This window comes from Ovis canadensis, chromosome 1 (assembly GCF_042477335.2).
Source record: "Ovis canadensis isolate MfBH-ARS-UI-01 breed Bighorn chromosome 1, ARS-UI_OviCan_v2, whole genome shotgun sequence".
Lineage (NCBI taxonomy): Eukaryota > Metazoa > Chordata > Mammalia > Artiodactyla > Bovidae > Ovis > Ovis canadensis.
The window spans coordinates 101,371,308-101,390,422 of record NC_091245.1 but is presented as its reverse complement, the minus strand read 5'-3'; the positions used below and the strand labels follow the sequence as shown (position 1 = coordinate 101,390,422).

Sequence of the window (19,115 nt, the reverse complement as noted above, 5' to 3'; positions counted from 1 at the left end):
CACTCAGACTCACGTCCATCGAGTCCGTGATGCCATCCAGCCATCTCATCCTCTGTCGTCCCCTTCTCCTCCTGCCCCCAATCCCTCCCAGCATCAGAGTCTTTTCCAATGAGTCAACTCTTCGCATCAGGTGGCCAAAGTGCTGGAGTTTCAGCTTTAGCATCATTCCTTCCAAAGAAATCCCAGGGTTGATCTCCTTCAGAATGGACTGGTTGGATCTCCTTGCAGTCCAAGGGACTCTCAAGAGTCTTCTCCAACACCACAGTTCAAAAGCATCAATTCTTTGGCGCTCAGCCTTCTTCACAGTCCAACTCTCACATCCATACATGACCACAGGAAATACCATAGCCTTGACTAGACAGACCTTAGTCGGCAAAGTAATGTCTCTGCTTTTGAATATACTATCAAGTTCAAAAATTCTTCTCTGTAAAAGCTTTACATACTTATGTTATTTGGGGGTAAGGTTTCCTTACTTGGGGGACAGGAGGCATTAGTTTGTGTTGCAAAAAGGATCTTTTTTCCCTAATTACATTTAAAAGAAAATAATCACAATTTAACCATTTGTTTCCAACTTCAATAAATTCTGCAATGTACATCCTTTGAAGAAAATTTTGCATTTCTGATTTTTTTCTTCAAGATAGATTTCTGAGTCACATTCCTGGGTCAAAGAGGATGGAGAGTTTATAGGCTCTCAATTCCTCGAGAATTTCTGGAGGACAGATCATTTTAAGCCTTTCAACAAATTCTGCCAAATGGCTTTCAAGAAAGGTTCTAATTTATACTCTCACCAGCAGTACAGAGACGTCTGGCTTCCATTAGTAAAAAGAACTCCATTCTTTTGATTAGTGTGAAAAGTTGCATTTAAACTTCTATTTCTTTGTACAGTTGAGTTGAAAATTCTTTTCTTTAATTTATGTCTTCTGCCTGTCTCCATTCTTTGCTAGTTTCTCTATCAGGATGTTAAGTGTCTTGTCCTTGGAGTGTTTAGTTTTTACAATACAAAAATAGTTCCAACAAACAAACGAACAACTGGTTGCTAGTCCATGACTACTCAACACTGGCAGAGGCCCACAAAGGTGCACTGGGCCCATCAACAAACTTACAGGGAGAAGTTGGCCTTTATGCTTCATGGCAGAAGCAAGCCTTTCATAAATCCTCTAATTATATTGTTAATCGGTTACTATTAACATACACAGGAAGTCTACTGCTTTTCTATGTTGAACTTGAATCTGGCTATTTAACTGAACTTTCTTATTCATTGATTCTATGTAGGCCAAGGGTTTGCAAACTACAAACCTCAGGCCAAATCTGGTCTGCTGCCTGTTTTGTAAATAAAGTTTTATTGGAACACAGCCATAACCATTTGCTTATGTATCGTCTATGGCAGGTTTCATGATAGAACAGTAGAGTTGAGTAGTGGCAATAGAGATCCTATGACCTGCAAAGACTAAAATACTATCTGGTCTTTTATAGAAAAAGGTTGCCCACTCCTGATACAGGAAATCATATTATCTGCCAATAATGACAATTCTATCTCTTCTAAATGCATTCTTCTTACTTATTTAGAAATAAAGGGAATCTCAACCTAATGGTGAACAGTAATGATGATAAAGAGCATCGCTGTCCTGAAATGCTTTTACTATTTCACCATTAAGTGATTTTATTACAGGTTTCGGAAGATAACCTCCATTGAGTTGAAAACATTTTTGGGGCTTAGAATTTTATTTTAAAGGACAGTACTTTATTTTGAGATTATTCCATTCCTATATTTTTCTGTGAAATAGTAACACAAAGTAGTTGTTCATAAAAAAATCTTTACATGGTAAAACAAAAGCTGGCAACCCTATATTAATCTATGAACTAGGTCATGAAACCTAAGTCTAAGAAACATTAGGTTAAGTTTTCCAGACTATAATGATATTTACAGCAGAAACCATAAGTGGAGATCATTTAGCACACTGCTTTTCTTACTCAAAATTATACTGAATTTACATATGTAAAGAGGCAGCACAGAACATAAGTTATGGGTCTAGACAGGCTTGGGTAGGAACTCTGCCAAATACCATTACCCCCTACCCGCCCCCCCAACAGCTGTGAGAGCTTAGGCAAGCTATATAATCTTTCTAAGTCAGTTTTATTCTCCTTAAAATGGGGACAATAGTAGCAGCCACTTTAAATGTTGTTCTCAGGACTAAACAACCTGAAGTACACAGAGCACTTTGTAGAAGTATCTGGTCAATTATCAATTTTCAATAAACGTAGATGCTATTACTGTTATTACTTTATGTTCTTCTGATGTGTGTATAAATCCTTATTACTTACTACCTGAAAGTAAGACCACATCTTAATCTTTTGTGATACCAAAGCAGACCATCTCAAGTTTACAATCCAATGGAAGGGACAAGGATCATTCCATTGTGACTGGGTTAATACTAAGAAATGGGTCAATAAAATAGAATATTCATATATTCATACAATCACAACAAGTATATAATTTGAGGAAATATTTGGCTATTTTTATTTTTCCACATAACTGTTTATCCTTCAGTTGTGTATACATGTGTATGCTTCTTGCACCAAGCAAACAACTTACAGATCTGTATGCAACACAAGGAAAACACTATTAATACGGGGCAAATAAGATCAAATACGAGTGCTCCAGCACTTTGGAAAATGCTGGATATAATTTTGCTAAGAATGGACTAAATCAATATGGAGTTAGTAAATATTTTCATTTTTCCTAATTACACAGATTTCATGAAGGGGGCAAGATTTCAGAAAGACTGTAAGAAAAATGGAAATACATAAAAATCACAAAACAGAAGAAACAGAAAGAAGTACAATCAGAGAGTATGAACAGGAGATACATTCTCCTGGTCAAATAAGGAGAAAACAGGCAGAGCATAAATAACAGACAAGTTTTCAAAAAGGGAAGAAAAACTCTTTAAAAGAAAAACATGTGTATTACAAAAACAATTATAATGAACAATATAGACAAAATACCCTTGGATCTTCAAGCATGTGCAACTTTTATAATTCTTACTAATGGGTAGAATGGGAAATTAAAATTCTGAATTTTCTAAGCTTAGATCCCAGAGAAGAGTGAGAATTTACTTACTTCACTAGAGCAGCTGCTTCAGGAAGTACATCAGCAAATGATTCACGGAATATGATTGCGTTTTTCCTTTTACAGTTCTGTATGACATCATTGGCAAGGTAAAAAAGATTCAAACGGTGGGGATACGCAGCTGGAGATGAGAAAAGACAATAAAGAAAACCAAATGAGTCAAGTTATACTTAGTGTAACTGACTCCAAACACAGACAGACAGACAAACTAATGGATCAGTTTACTGCACCTAATGCCTAAAAACCTTGACTGCTTTGGGTTAAGTTCCTGTTCAAAGCGTTCCTTTGAGCAGATTTCCACTTTACTTTGTATATGTTTGGCACTAAAAAATACATTAACTTTGGAGAAGCTAAAATAAAAGTGTTCTCCCAAACATCTGGGAAGATTAAAAACTGAGCTGAAGTAGTTCAATTTGTTGCAAAAACACCAGGGTTAGTGGAAGGAGTGTGGGCTTTAGGATCCAATCAGAATGTGACCTTAGACAAACTGCTGAACCTCCTTTCCATTATTATTGTAGACAGACTCTTTTCACCTTCCCATCTACTGGAAGAGAGGCTCCGCTGCCACTTTCATCACCAGGTGAATGTACTGGGAAATAAGTAATTTGAGCCCCAAAACATACCTCAGTCAATCTTTTTTAAAGGTCCAAGGCAAGGCCTAATCTGTTTACTATCTGGAACCTTGAACCAAGCAAACCCAAGTTTCATTATTATCCTGAACAATCTTAATGTCCATATGGATGATTCATCACATTTTCTAGTTTCAACCTCAAATTCAGTGACCTCCAAGAACCACTTCTTTCTACACTTTCAAATCACCCTTTCTGACCACAACCACCCACTCTGTTCTGTCTGTCCTTCAATTTCATCAAGGTCTCTTTATTTTCTCCAACTCATGTATAGTCTCTTAGAGTCTCTTCTAGTACTCAATTCTTTGCCAATCCCAGAGTCTTTTTGATCCATTATCTAAACCACTCATATTAAACCTGCATATACTTTTCATTCTCCCTACAGTTTATAGCCTATCACATGTATTCAACAAAATCCTAAATCTGGATCAATCCAACTGAATGTCTTTATTGCACCTATATTTCTGTCCCTGGGTTCTGCTGAAGAAAAATCACACCAAGAGTATTGAAACAATTCAGTCTCCTCCTCACTGGGCCCTCCTTCCACGTGTCTTTAATTAGCATCATTTCTAATTTGCTGTTGGACCTATTTCGAACTTTTACCACTCTTGTGATGCACCCTTACTTACACCACATTCTTTTTCACTCTTAGGAGATAACCTTAATACGCTATTTCACAGAGAAGCAGAAATCATTAGATGGAACTTATGTTCTCTCAAAAAATGTATCCATGGGGATTTCCCTGGTGGGCCAGTGGTTGGGAGTCTACATTTTCAATGTAGGGGGCACAGGTTTGATCCTTGGCTGGGGAACTAAAAGTCCATATGCCATAGGGCTCCGACAAAAAAAAAAAAAAAGGAACCCATATTTAGACCAGTCCAAATCAATTTACCCGAGTCGGTTAAGATCTTTCAGATTTAGGGATCTGAAAGAGTATTATATAGTCACTGTCTCCACTTTGATTTCTAGTAACTCCATAATTATAGGAGCTACCTTTTTTTCTGTACTTAGAAAATATGTAATCCACTATATGAGGAGTTTTATATAAAACATGCTATCTCATTTAAGCTGCCATCACTCCACCCACACGGCAGTTACTAAGGTTACCAATAAACTCCAACTTACTAAACCCAAAGGTGAGTTTTTTTTTCCCCACATTCAAAAAAAGCTTATTAGCATGATTAAAAACATTTTCTTGAATAATGACAGAATTTCTAAACATGAAAGAGGATCAGTGGCTATACTTTATAACCAGTATTTGCAACTGGAAAGACAGATTTATTGCCCAGTCTTCATTTTATTACAAACAACCCACATTTACTAGTTCCCTGTGAAGTCATGACTATTGCTTTGGGAATGAGTTCCTACTGCAATTAAGTATAAAAAATATCTTCCATAATTGGACTGTGACCTACATAATTGAGTAAAGAGTTAAACATCCTCGAAGAGTTGGGTTTTTTGTTTTTTAAAAAACATTCCTTTTACACACTACAAGGTAATAATTAGTATTTTGGCTTTTAAAAATCCTACATGATATTTAGAATGGCAGTCCCCAAAGGTCCTCCTTTCATATAACTGAACATGCAGACCCTCTTCCGGAGTGTACATTATCGGGGTGGACTCAGAAGACCTCAACCTCCATGTTTACAGGGGTTTGAGAACAAAGACAGCATCATCCAGAACGTAGTAGTCATTATACATGTCGCCCTCACACGGGTATGGCAGTCTGGTGAAAGCTTCAATAACAAAACCAGCTTTTCTGAAAACATCTGGCAGACTATTCACTTGTTTTTCCCAATTCTGTTCCTTGATTTCCAAAATTTCCAATGGTTTATCCCATTTGCCACCTACGTTCTCCACATAGGGATGAAAAGGTAAGACCAAAGAAAGGATGACCCTGCCTCTGGTTGGCTCCAAGACATTTCTGATATCTTTTTAACAAAGTCAGAGAGTGATCACAACGGTCCAGCAAAAGCTGATGACATCATACTAAAACCCTATCTTCTGCCATTCATTTATACCAAGCACTCTGTATTTCTTCTTCTATAGCTGCCATGTCATAGTTTCAGACAGCTCAGTGGCATAAATTTCTTCAAAGTGAGGGCTCATGAATTTTGTGACCTCACCATCTCCAGCACCTAAAGCAAGAAGTCTATGGGTTTTCCAGTCTGGGTTAATTTTAAGCAGTCTCTGAAACGGATCTGGTGAAAACACAAACATTGAACCTCTTCCTAGCAACCCACTGATCGATGTTCTAGACATAAATAGGTTAAAAACAGTTGAACCAGTGATATAATTGGATAAACAGCCAGTCCGATTTCTCACTGCTGTTGTTTAAGAAGATCTGTGTTCCTTGATCAAGGTAACTCTGAACAGAGACAGCCTGGAGTGACTTACATAATTTCTCTCTGTTGCACACACACCACAGTGGTTCTTGTTCCTGCCGCCCGCGGCCACAGCCAAGGGCCCTGGCCACTCATCATGTTCACTTACAGGGAACAGGTGAGCGGGTTCCACAGGACTGACATCCTCCCACCAGCTACACGGACGCCAGGCTTAGGCACAGTCAGCCTGCGAGCAGCTCCACCCGCGGCTGGGGCCGGCCGCCGCCTCCAGCTAATGTTGCCGCAGCCGCCCAGGCTCAAGCCATCGCACCCAACTCGCCCATCCAGCCCCTTCAGGGCCGAGGCAGGGGGTCAAGGTGAGATTTTTCTAAATGCTATTTCTAACGAGAAGTATCATTTCCACCAGGCTTTTGGTACACAGAATAATCTAATAAACCCTCTTTCGGTCTGTCTTAATCGCTCTCTTAGTTCTCCTCTGATGTCTCTAGCTACTCCTCCATATATATACACAGGGGGCATGTACAGTTATAGGCAGCTTTGCCTGTGATCCTCCTCCTTTAAATGCTGATGCTTCCCAAGGTTCTCTCCTGAGCACTCTTCTTGATTTGTCAGTAGCATAGTGTTTTAAGATTTCAGGTTAGAAATCAGGCTGTTCCATTCCTGGCTTTGTCACCTACTAGCTTTAGCTGCTACTGCTGCTGCTAAGTCTCTTCAGTCATGTCTGACTCTGTGCGACCCCATAGATGGCAGCCCACCAGGCTCCCCGGTCCCTGGGATTCTCCAGGCAAGAACACTGGAGTGGGCTACCATTTCCTTCTCCAATGCATGAAAGTGAAAAGTGAAAGTGAAGTTGCTCAGTCGTGTCACGACCCCATGGACTGCAGCCCACCAGGCTCCTCTGTCCATGGTATTTTCCAGGCAAGAGCACTGGAGTGGGGTGCCATGGCTTATACATTACCTAACTCTTCTGTATGTTACCTTTTTCCTTTGAGAAATGACAACTTCGTGGGTTGTTAAAAGAAATGAATAATAAAATCATGTCTGTAAACCATTTAGAATAACACTCAGTCAACAGAAAATGGAATGCTATCAGCAGAACTATCCACATTTAACTACTACCACCTGTGTATCAATGACTCCAACATCCACAGGTTTCATGTCTGGATTTCCCTTACCAGTCAATGCACACATCTACTTCAACATCTCAGAGGCACCCTGAACTTGATTTCTCAATATTTTAACAATCTTCCTCCTCATCCATCTGTTACTGTTCTTATATTGAGCCAGGATTTCAGCAGTCTTTTCTGGCTCTTCTTTCTCTCTACCTAATCCTTGCCCCATTTTGATAAATCTGCAAGTCCAACCAATTTTGTCTCTAATATACGCCAAATTTATTTCCTCTTTTCCTTTTCTTCCTACCACTGCTCTTTGCTGGGTTATCACTTTTGACCTAGACAACTACTGCAATAACATCTTAACTGTTTATCTTGCCTTGGACCTAATCTTCTCAAATTTATTCTATACATTGTTGGCCAAATTCATCTTCTAATATGAAAACATCATCCAATTATTTCTCATATGAAATCTGTCAATGATTTCCAACTGCTTATTAGAAAATGTCCAAACACCTTTAGTTCAGTCGCTCAGTTGTGTCCAACTCTTTGCAACCCCATGGACTGCAGCACACCAGGCCTCCCTGTCCATCACCAACTCTTGCAGTTTACTCAAACTCATGTCCATTAAGGCGGTGATGCCATCCAACCATCTCATCCTCTGTCATCCCCTTCTCCTCCTGCCCTCAATCTTTCCCAGCATCAGGGTCTTTTCCAATGAGTCAGTTCTTCACATCAGGTGGCCAAACTTTGGCATCAGTTCTTCCAGTGAATATTCAGGACTGATTTAATTTAGGATGGACTAAAGGAACCTTTAGGTTGGATCTCCTTGCAGTCCAAGGGACTCTCAAGAGTCTTCTCCAACACCATAGTTCTTTTAGCATCAATTCTTTGGTGCTCAGCTTTCTTTACAGTCCAGCTCTCACATCATTACATGACTACTGGAAAAACCATAGCTCTGACTAGATGGACCTTTGTTGGCAAAGTAATGTCTCTGCTTCTTAATATGCTCTTTAGGTCAAACACCTTAGTTTTCACTCATTTTCTGGATTTTTACCTTCTCTTCCAGTCTCATCTCTTCCCCTTCAAAGTTCTACCTTTAATGAATTACTCACAGTCCCCAGAAACACCTCACAAAGAATTTTCCTTTTCTATGATAACCTATCCAACATAATCTTCAGTGTTTTCTACTCACTCATAGAAAAAAGCCCCAAATTTTAAATTTAACTCATGTCAGATTCTGACCCCTCTCCACCTCATCTCTACTTTTCCCCAGAATGAATCATCCCAAAGTTTTGTGTTCTTTTTCTTTTCTTTTTGAGCATGCCCCATGGCTTGTGGGATCTTAGTTTCCCCCAACCAGGGACTGAATTGAGGCCCTTTGCAATGAAAATACAAAGTTCTAACCAGACAATTCCCACCCTCAACTACTACTGGAGAGATTAAGAGACTCAAGGTTTAGAGCAATCTAATATAACTAATCTGTGTTCCTGAAATGGATACAGGTTTGGACGTCAGCTGTAAACCACATTTCTGGATCAACTGAAGAAATCTGAATGTGGTCTGGGGCTAGAGAAAATGAAAATTTACGGAAATGGAAATAAAGAAATAATCAACTGGGGGGAAAAAACAGTAATTACAGAATGATCTCGTGTTAGAAAAAAATCAATGAAAGAGATCAGAAAGAATATGGAATTAAGTTTTAAGAGGACAGATCTCCAGTTTTTTCCCTTTTACCTACCTGTATTCTAATTTTCTATTAATATGATACATTTTTGATCCTTTCATAACTGATTAAGGAAATATAATAATTTCTGTCCAAAAAGTTTAACTGATTGTCTTGAAATAATTTGTATCTCAGCCTGGATCTGTTCTTTGAACTTCAGACTCAGATACCCAAATGCCTAACCAATGGCTCTCTTGGTTTAATACACAGCTCAGACTCAACATGTGATGTTTTGATTTCTTAATTCTCTCCTCTCCTACAGTCTTCTCCATCTCTGTAAATGGCATTTCTTCTGCGGTGGCTTTTCTCAGCCAAAAATCAAGTTATCTTTGACTCCTCTCTTTCACATTACATATCCAATCAAAATACACATCTCATTAATGCTACTTTTTGAAATATTTACAGATTTAGGAAGTTACAAATGTGGGAAGGAAGAAGGTTAGAAATAAACTCTGTGGTGCTGGATCGTAATTGGAAGTTTGGTATGAATTCATAGTTATATACAGAAAACATACAGTGAATAAACGTATGTGTCTACATACAACTATTTCTTAAATCTCTCCACTGAAAAGGCCTAGAAGTAATAATATCCCAGGCACCTAATACCGAGATCTTTGTTTCTTAGAGGAACCAGGAGAAATGGCTGGTTCCAGGCCAGGAAAGAAAGTCACAATACAAGAGCTGAGAACATCTTATTCTAGTAAAGTGCACAAAGAGTGATGCCAAAGAAAACAGGCCCGACCCGCAAGAGGCTCCCACTGGGCAAATCTACTGAATGGATAAACTGTGTCAAAATCAATACTAGTAAAAGACTGACCAACTGAATAAAGTAGCAATCCATGAACACATAGTGATGAAAGTAATTAAAGAAATACACCGGAAGGGGAAAAGCCCGCCTTATAATCAAATGCCAACCTATATATGTGTAAGGAATGAAGGAATTAAAAACCAATATGTGGCAAACATCACACCAAAAACTGACTCAAGCAACAATCACGAATGGACGCTAAACCTGGTGAGAGACAGTTTAATGCAGAATAGGATTATTTGTAAAGTCTCAAACTTCTTGCCCACAAAACTGACAGATTAACATTTAGTTCAGTTCAGTTCAGTTCAGTCGCTCAGTCGTGTCCGACTCTTTGTGACTCCATGAATCGCAGCACGCCAGGCCTCCCTGTCCATCACCAACTCCCGGAGTTCACTCAGACTCACATCCATTGAGTCAGTGATGCCATCCAGCCATCTCATCCTCTGTCGTCCCCTTCTGCTCCTGCCCCAATGAACTGTGTCAATGTTCATTTCCTGATTTTGGTGGCTGTACAGATGTTACACAACAACTGTTGCAATGTAGTGAACTGTGTCTTCCCGAAATTTACATGTCTTCCCAAATTCACATGTTGAAGTCCCTAACCCCCAATGTTCAACAGTATGTGAACCGTGAACTTCTAGATGTTCAAGCTGGTTTTAGAAAAGGCAGAGGAACCAGAGATCAAATTGTCAACATTTGCTGGATTATCAAAACAGCAAGAGGATTCCAGAAAATCATCTACTTCTGCTTTACTGACTACGCCAAAGCTTATGACTGTGTGGATCACAATAAACTGTGGAAAATTCTGAAAGAGACAGGAATACCAGACCACCTGACTTACCTCTTGAAAAATCTGTATGCAAGTCAGGAAGCAACAGTTAGAACTGGACATGGAACAATAGACTGGTTCCAAACAGGGAAAGGAGTATGTCAAGGCTGTATATTGTCACCCTGCTTATTTAACTTATATGCAGAGTACATCATGTGAAATGCTGGGCTGGATGAAGTACAAGCTGGAATTAAGATTGCCGGGAGAAATACCAATAACCTCAGATATGCAGATGACACCACCCTTATGGCAGAAAGCAAAGAAGAACTAAAGAGCCTCTTGGTGAAAGTGAAAGAAGAGAGTGAAAAGGTTGGCTTAAAGCTCAACGTTCAGAAAACTAAGATCATGGCATCTGGGCCCATCACTTCATGGCAAATAGATGGGGAAACAGTGGAAAACAGTGACAGATTTTAATTTTGGGGGCTCCGAAAATCACTGCAGATGGTGACTGCAGCCATGAAATTAAAAGACGCTTACTCCTTGGAAGAAAAGTTATGACCAACCTAGACAGCACATTAAAAAGCAGAGACATAACTTTGTCAAGAAAGGTCCATCTAGTTTCTTTAGGTAGATATATTCCTAAGTATTTTATTCTTTTCGTTGCAATGGTGAATGGAATTGTTTCCTTAATTTCTTTTTCTACTTTCTCATTATTAGTGTATAGGAATGCAAGTGATTTCTGTGTGTTGATTTTATATCCTTCAACTTTACTATATTCAGGCCAAAGAACTAAATAGACATTTCTCCAAAGAAGACATACGGATGGCTAACAAACACATGAAAAGATGCTCAACATCACTCATTATTAGAGACATGCAAATCAAAACCACAATGAGGTACCACTTCACACCAGTCAGAATGGCTGTGATCCAAAAATCTGCAAGCAATAAATGCTGGAGAGGGTGTGGAGAAAAGGGAACCCTCCTACACTGTTGGTGCGAATGCAAACTAGTACAGCCACTTTGGAGAACAGTGTGGAGATTCCTTTAAAAATTGCAAACAGAACTACCTTATGACCCAGCAATCCCACTGCTGGGCATACACACCAAGGAAACCAGAATTGAAAGAGACACATGTACCCCAATGTTCATCGCAGCACTGTTTATAATAGCCAGGACATGGAAACAACCTAGATGTCCATCAGCAGATGAATGGATAAGAAAGCTGTGGTACATATACACAATGGAGTATTACTCAGCCATTAAAAAGAATTCATTTGAATCAGTTCTGATGAGATGGATGAAACTGGAGCCGATTATACAGAGTGAAGTAAGCCAGAAAGAAAAACACCAATACAGTATACTAACACATATATATGGAATTTAGAAAGATGGTAATGACGACCCTGTATGCAAGACAGGAAAAAAGACACAGCTGTATATAACGGACTTTTGGACTCAGAGGGAGAGGGAGAGGGTGGGATGATTTGGGAGAATGGCATTGTAACATGTATACTATCATGTAAGAATCGAATCGCCAGTCTATGTCCGATGCAGGATACAGCATGCTTGGGGGTGGTGCACAGTGATGACCCAGAGAGATGTTATGGGGAGGGAGGTGGGAGAGGGGTTCATGTTTGGGAATGCATGTACACCCGCGGTGGATTCATGTCAATGTATGGCAAAACCAATACAGTATTGCAAAGTAAAATAAAATTAAAATTAAAATTAAAAAAAATTAAAAAAAAAAAAACGAAACAAAACAAAAAGAAAGGTCCATCTAGTCAAGGTTTTTCCAGTGGTCATGTATGGATGTGTGAGTTGCAGCATAAAGAAAGCTGAGTGCTGAAGAACTGGTTTTTTTGAACTGTGGTTTTGGAGAAGACTCTTGAGAGTTCCTTGGACTACAAGGAGATTCAACCAGTCTATCCTAAAGGAAATCAGTCCTGAATATTCATTGGAAGGACTGATGTTGAAGCTGAAACTCCAACACTTTGGCCACCTGATGCAAAGAACTGACTCATTTGAAAAGATTCTAATGCTGGGAAAGATTGAAGGCAGGAGGAGAAGGGGACGACAGAGGATGGGATGGCTGGATGGCATCACTGACTCGATGGAGGTGAGTCTGAGTGAACTCCGGGAGTTGGTGATGGACAGGGAGGCCTGGCGTGCTGCAGTCCATGGCGTCACAAAGAGTCAGCTGTGACTGAACTGAACCCCCAGTGTGACTGTGTCTGGAGATAAGGTCTATACAGAGGTAACTAAGGTTAAATGAGGACAAAAGCAGCCTTGATAAAAAGACATGAGTGTTCTTATAATAGACATTGGAGAACTCTCCTTCCTCCCAAACCTTCCTCCACCACATGAGGACACAGTAAGAAGGTAGCCTGTCTACAAGCCAGGAAGAGAACTTTTCCCAGAGACTGAACCCGGTCAGACCTTGACCTAGCCTTCCCATCCTCCAGAACTCTGAGAAAATCTTCTGCTGTTTAAGCCACACTGTTTGTGGTAATTTGTTATAGCATCCCAAACTTATTAATACAACTATATATGGAGAATAGCTGTTTTTATGGACATTGCTTCCCAGGTAGCACTAGTGGTAAAGAACCTGCCTGCCAGTGCAGGAAACTGTCTCTTCCTCTACTGTCCCCTTCTCCTCCAGCCTTCAATCTTTCCCAGCATCAGGGTCTTTTCCAATGAGTCAGTTCTTCGCATCAGGTGGCCAAAGTATTGGAGTTTCAGCTTTAACATCAGTTCTTCTGATGAATATTCAGGACTGAATTCCTTTAGGATGGACTGGCTGGATCTCCTTGCAGTCCAAGGGACTTTCAAGACTCCTCTGCAACACCACAGTTCAAAAGCATCAATTCTTCGGTGCTCAGCTTTCTTTATAGTCCAAGTCTCACATCCATACATGACTTCTGGAAAAACCACAGCTTTGACTAGACGAACATTTGTTGGCAAAGTAATATCTCTGCTTTTGAATATGCTATCTAGTTTGGTCATAACTTTTCTTTCAAGGAGCAAGCATCTTTTAATTTCACGGCTGCGGTCACCATCTGCAGTGATTTTGGAGCCTAAGAAAATAAAGTCTGCCACTGTTTTCCCTTGTTTCCCCATCTATTTCCCATGAAGTGATGGGACCAGATACCATGATCTCAGTTTTCAGAATGTTGAGTTTTAAGCCAACGTTTTCACTTTCAGTAATTATGGATAAAGTCACTACAAATATCTCTTAATAATATCTTTTAAATAGCAAAATTTAATAATTTTGATAAAGTCTAGCTTACAAAAAATTTTTTAATGGCCTGTGTTGTTTGTGTCCTATCTAAGAAATCTCCGCCTACGCCAAGGTCACTGAGACTTTCATACATAAAGGTGAAAAAGACTGCAAACTGTAGGATGTTTACTTTCACCCTTCCTCTACAACTAGATGTTCTAGCCAGAGCAGTAGGACAAGATAAAGGAATAAAAGGCATATAAACCGGAAAGGAAGAAATTAAACTGTCTCTTGTTGCAAACAACAAGATTTGTTCACAAAATAGGTACTAGAACTAGTGAGTGAGTTTTCGTAGAGTTGTAGGATATGCAATAGGTAGGGAAAAATTTCTTTTTAGTAGTACCATTTACAAGAACATGAAAGACAGAATCTAGCAAAATAAGATCTCTATGCAGAAAAAAAAAAAAAAGACAATACATGGATGAAAGAAATCAAATGAGACCTAAATAAGTTGAGAGAGACACTGTATTTATGGGTCAGAAAACTCAGTATTGTTAAGATGTCAATTCTCCTCCCATTTAATGTATAGATTCAACATAATCATAATCAAAATCTCAGCATGACCTTTAGAAAAAAACAAACTGATTTTAACATTTAAATGGAAAGACAAAAGACCTAGAATAGCTAAAATAACTTTGATAATTTTGCTGAAGGATTCACATTACCTGATTTCAAAATAACATATAATAATCAAAGCAGTAAGCTTTAGCAAAAGGACAGACACACAGATCAATGGGACAAAACAGAGTTCAGAAATAGACTCATCTGGTTAATTGATTTTTGACATAGGTACACAGGCAATTTAATGAAGAAAGGACAGTCTTTTCAACAAATAGTACTGGCATAGTTTGACATCCATTAAAAAAAACACAAAACTTGCCCCATACCTCATACCATTTGCAAAAATTAACTCAAAATGCATTACAGACTGAAATGTAAAACCTAACTACAAAATTTCTGTAAATTCAACGTCTGCAGGATCTGTACTGTTGCTCCTTCTTCATTTCAGGTATAGGAATTTGCATCTTTTCTTTTTTCCCTTAATCTGGCTAAAGATTTATCAATTTCATCAATCATCTCAAAGTACTTTTAATGGCATTTTAAATGGGAAACAAACTGAAAATATACATTTGCTAAGTGAAATCCTTTCAATCTGGCAATTCTCTTGCACATGTGCCCCAGGTATAGATCCAAAAGTATCCATAACAGCACTACTCATCACAGAAAAGTAACTATAATATAGATTGAATCCTGAGTAGTTATGATTTTTTGAATGTAACTAATAGATTTTTTAATTTGATGAGATCTGATGCAGCCTGGCAAAGACATCTACTTGGATAGGAAACAACAACCTTGTTTAAAATTTTGAAGATAAAAAATTATTTCAAACTAATACTCAGCCACAAAACACATGTTAATAAAAGCAAACACACATATATAATCATATATGTGGCTGCTAAACCAGCTGAGTCTGAGGCCTTTTTTAGGTTTTCTACTTCTTGAGCCAATAAGGGTTACTATTTTTATGGATGTTTTTTCCATTTCCTTTAGGCCTTAAAACTTATTAATGTAAAGTTGAATATATATTGTTTACAATTCTTAAAAAATCTTTGCATCTACATTAGTCCTCTTTGAAGAACACTCTGGGTAAAAAATAAAATAATATACATATATATAAATCTCATACACATACAGAATATTATCCAGTCTTAAAAAGGACAGAAACTTCAACACATCATAATATGGATTAATCTTGCCAAGACATTATGCCAAGTAAAATAAGTCAGTCACAAAAGGACAAATACTGTCTGATTCCACTTAATAAGGTACCGAGGGTAGTCAAATTCACAGAAACAGAAATTGGTTACTAGGGGCTGGGGGATGGTAGGAATGGGGAGTTATTGTTTAATGAGTACAAAGTTTCAGTTTAGAAAAACGAAAAAAATTCTCAAGAGGGACAGTGATGATGGTTGTTCAACAACGTTAATGTACATAAGTAATAAATAAGAAACTGTTAATAACGGAACTGGGCATACAGAGAAAGGTCAAGGGTAATTTGCTTTTCATTTTTTAACACATACAGAGTTTGAATTTACCATGTACTTTTATAATATAGTTTAAAAATCAGACTAGTGAATGGTTCCCTAATAATGTATACTGAAGTGACTCATTTGAAAATAACCCTCCCTTAACTACATAATCCATCATAGCTACCTTCTCACTTCTTACTTGTCTTCCTCATTCATATATCTACTACAATGGCCAGATGTCTCTCCATGTCACCAAGGACTCACTATTTACTTTAAAAATATATATATGTCATTGAATATTAAACATACAAGAAAGTACACAATTTATTAGGTGACATTCTTCTGTAAAGTTTTTCTTTTTTGCCCCACCTTGTTCTCTTTCTCTTTTCATGAATATGACTATAGACACAGGGACTTTTTCATATTCCGTTACTGTCATTTTTTCTCATGTGCAAACTGTCCCACAGTTAGTCAGCAAAATCCTTTTCGAGCCAGCTCTTACATCCTTTTGATAACGATCTCATTCATCTTTGAGCTCTTCTGAGACATTCTTGCCCTCTGGCCAAAGATGTTCATACCATGAGCCTGATGTTTTTTTCATAAGAAGATTTACAAACTACTGATTCAATCTGGTTAGTACTTACAGAACTGTTCAAATTTCCTAACTCTTCTGGATCATTATTTTTAAAGGAATTTGTCCATTTCATCTGAGTTTTCATTTACTGGCTAATATTGCTAATATGATTTTTAAACTTCTACTTTATCTGTAGTCATACCCCCCTTTCCAATCCTATTATTTTTTATTTAGGCTTTCTCTTTTTTCTTCCTTGGTCAATCAGACAAAGGTTTATCTTACTGTGCTTTTTGAAGAAGCAAGTCTTGGTCTTTGATGACCTTTTCTTTCTTCTGTATTTATTCTTTGTTTTTATTTTTAATTTCTTTTCTTCTACTTTTCTTGGGCCTACTCTGTTGTTCTTTGCCTATTTTTTTTTAAACAAAAGATGGCTTAGCTTATTAATTTCCAGTCTCTTGCAGTTTAAGTTATACATTTCCCTTAATTACAGTTTTTACTGCATCCCAGCCCAGAATTCTTCTCCTAACTCAAGATCCATATACCCACCTAACATGACATCTCCAATGATGTATCTAAAAGATATCTCAAACTCAACATATTAAAAACTAAATTCTTGATTACCACCATATCTTGTTCACTCAAAGCCTTCATCACTTAATTAACGACAACTCCATCCTTCTATCACTCAGGATACAAACCCTGGAGTTATCTTTAATTGCTCTTTTTTTCATACTGTCAGCAATTTGTTCTATCTTCAAAATGCATCCAGAAATCATTTATTTCTTACCACTTTCATCTCTGTCACTGCAATCTAAGCCATCATCATCTCTCACCCGGACTGTTACGTTACTCTTGAAATAGGTCTCTCTGCTTTTGTCTATTCCTCCTTATAGTCTATTCTTACCATGGCAGCGGACAATTCTTTTAAAAGATAAGTCAGAGCACGTTGCTTCTCTGCTCGAAACTATTCAATGATTACTACTTCCACTGCGTACAAGCCAAAACCTGCCCCCTGTGATCTGCCATCTCCCTTATCTCTTTGACCTTGTCCACTTTCATGCAATTCCAGCCATGGTGTTCTGGAACACTATTCCTTGAACACACCAGATTCCTCAAACTTGCAATCTTAATTCTAACTATTCGCTTTAACTAGAATCCTCTTCCTCCAGATATCCACCGGGCTAACTCAGTGTCTTCAGGTCTTGACTCAGCTCTCTCTCTCTCAATGAAGCCTAATTTAAGTGCTTCCTTTAATACCGCAAGCTGCCCCACAACCTCAACCGTTCATTCCAATGCCCTTTACCCTGCTCTCTACTTTTTTTCCATAAGACTTCATCATTTTCTACCATACTAATTTACTTTTTCACGGTATTTATTGCTCCACAAGGAATCTTAATGCAGTCACTGAAGTGAAGTGAAGTGAGCTCACTCAGTCGTGTCCGACTCTTTGCGACCCCATGGACTGCAGCCCACCAGGCTCTTCCATCCATGGGATTCTCCAGGCAAGAATACTGGAGTGGGGTGCATTTCCTTCTCCAGGGGAACTCCCCGACCCAGGGACTGAACCCGGGTCTCCCGCGTTGCGGGCAGGCGCTTCACCCCCTGAGCCACCAGGAAGCCCTACTGCAGTCACTGGTGGGTCCCAAATAAACACACAGTAAGCACTCAAAAAAGGAGGCACTAGTTTTGATGTAGTGGTTCAGTGGATAAACAATCCGCCTGCAGCGCGGGAGATACAGGAGACGTGGGTTTGATCCCTGCGTCAGGAAGATCCCCTGGAGAAGGAAGTGGCAACCCACTCCAATATTCCTCCTGGAAAATTCCCTGGGCACAGGAGCTTGGCTACAGTCCACGGGGTTGTAAAGAGGCGCCACAGCTGAGGCGACTGAGCACATACACAGTATTCTTATTACTATTCAGCACCGTATATTTTTAAATTTTCACCATGATTTATTCTTTGATTCATGAATTATTCAGAAACACACAATTTCCAAGCAAAGGGGAAATTTTTCTTTTGGTTATTAACATCTAAATTAATACTACTACATGGCTAAAGTACATGAATCTACATGATATAGAGCATCTGAAATTATATTAATCTTTTCTGAGGGGTCAGTATGCATCACTAATTGGCTTAAATATTCCTTATTTGTTAAAAAAAAAAGCATACTTTCTAATTTTAGAGCACAGGGTTCTCTACATGTGAATCAACTAAATCAGATTTGGTATAGTATTAAATTTTCTGTATTTTTACAAATTTTGTATCTGTTTAAGCTACCAACAATTAAGAGCTATGTTTTAACTCTCTCGCTCAGATAACAAAGCTGGTAAATTTTCCTTTCAGAACAGGCATACTTTGGAGATACTGTGAATTCAGTTCCAGTTTATTCTAAGCCAAGTTCCAAATATAGAAATAAAGTGAGTCACATGAATATTTTGGTTTCCCAGTGCATTTAAAAGTCATGTTTGCACTATAGTCTATTAAGTGTGCAATAACATTATGACTAAAAAAAATGTACACACCATAATTTTAAAAGGCTGTTGAAAAAAATGGCATCAATAGACTTGGTTGATGCAGGACTGCCACAAACCTTCAGTTTGTAAGAAAAGACACATTATTATCTGCAGAATGCAATAAAACAAGGTATGCCTATACACCAATGTTTGTTGTATATACTGATATCCCTTTATTGGATGCATATAAATTTTAAACTGT

The 19,115-nt window shown here is 38.4% G+C and overlaps 1 protein-coding gene and 1 pseudogene across 6 annotated transcripts in view; both read right to left on the bottom strand.

The window, feature by feature from the left end:
- RPRD2 (regulation of nuclear pre-mRNA domain containing 2) overlaps positions 1–19,115 on the bottom strand; it is a 96,972-nt gene that overhangs the window by 52,424 nt on the left and 25,433 nt on the right. For all 6 annotated transcript variants that reach the window (XM_069574246.1, XM_069574254.1, XM_069574258.1 and 3 more), the window contains exon 2: positions 3,119–3,248. In XM_069574246.1, coding sequence (XP_069430347.1) covers positions 3,119–3,248 — 130 coding nt within the window. The remainder of the gene's footprint in view (positions 1–3,118; positions 3,249–19,115) is intronic.
- On the bottom strand, positions 5,401–7,442 carry LOC138428808 (protein-L-histidine N-pros-methyltransferase pseudogene; annotated as a pseudogene).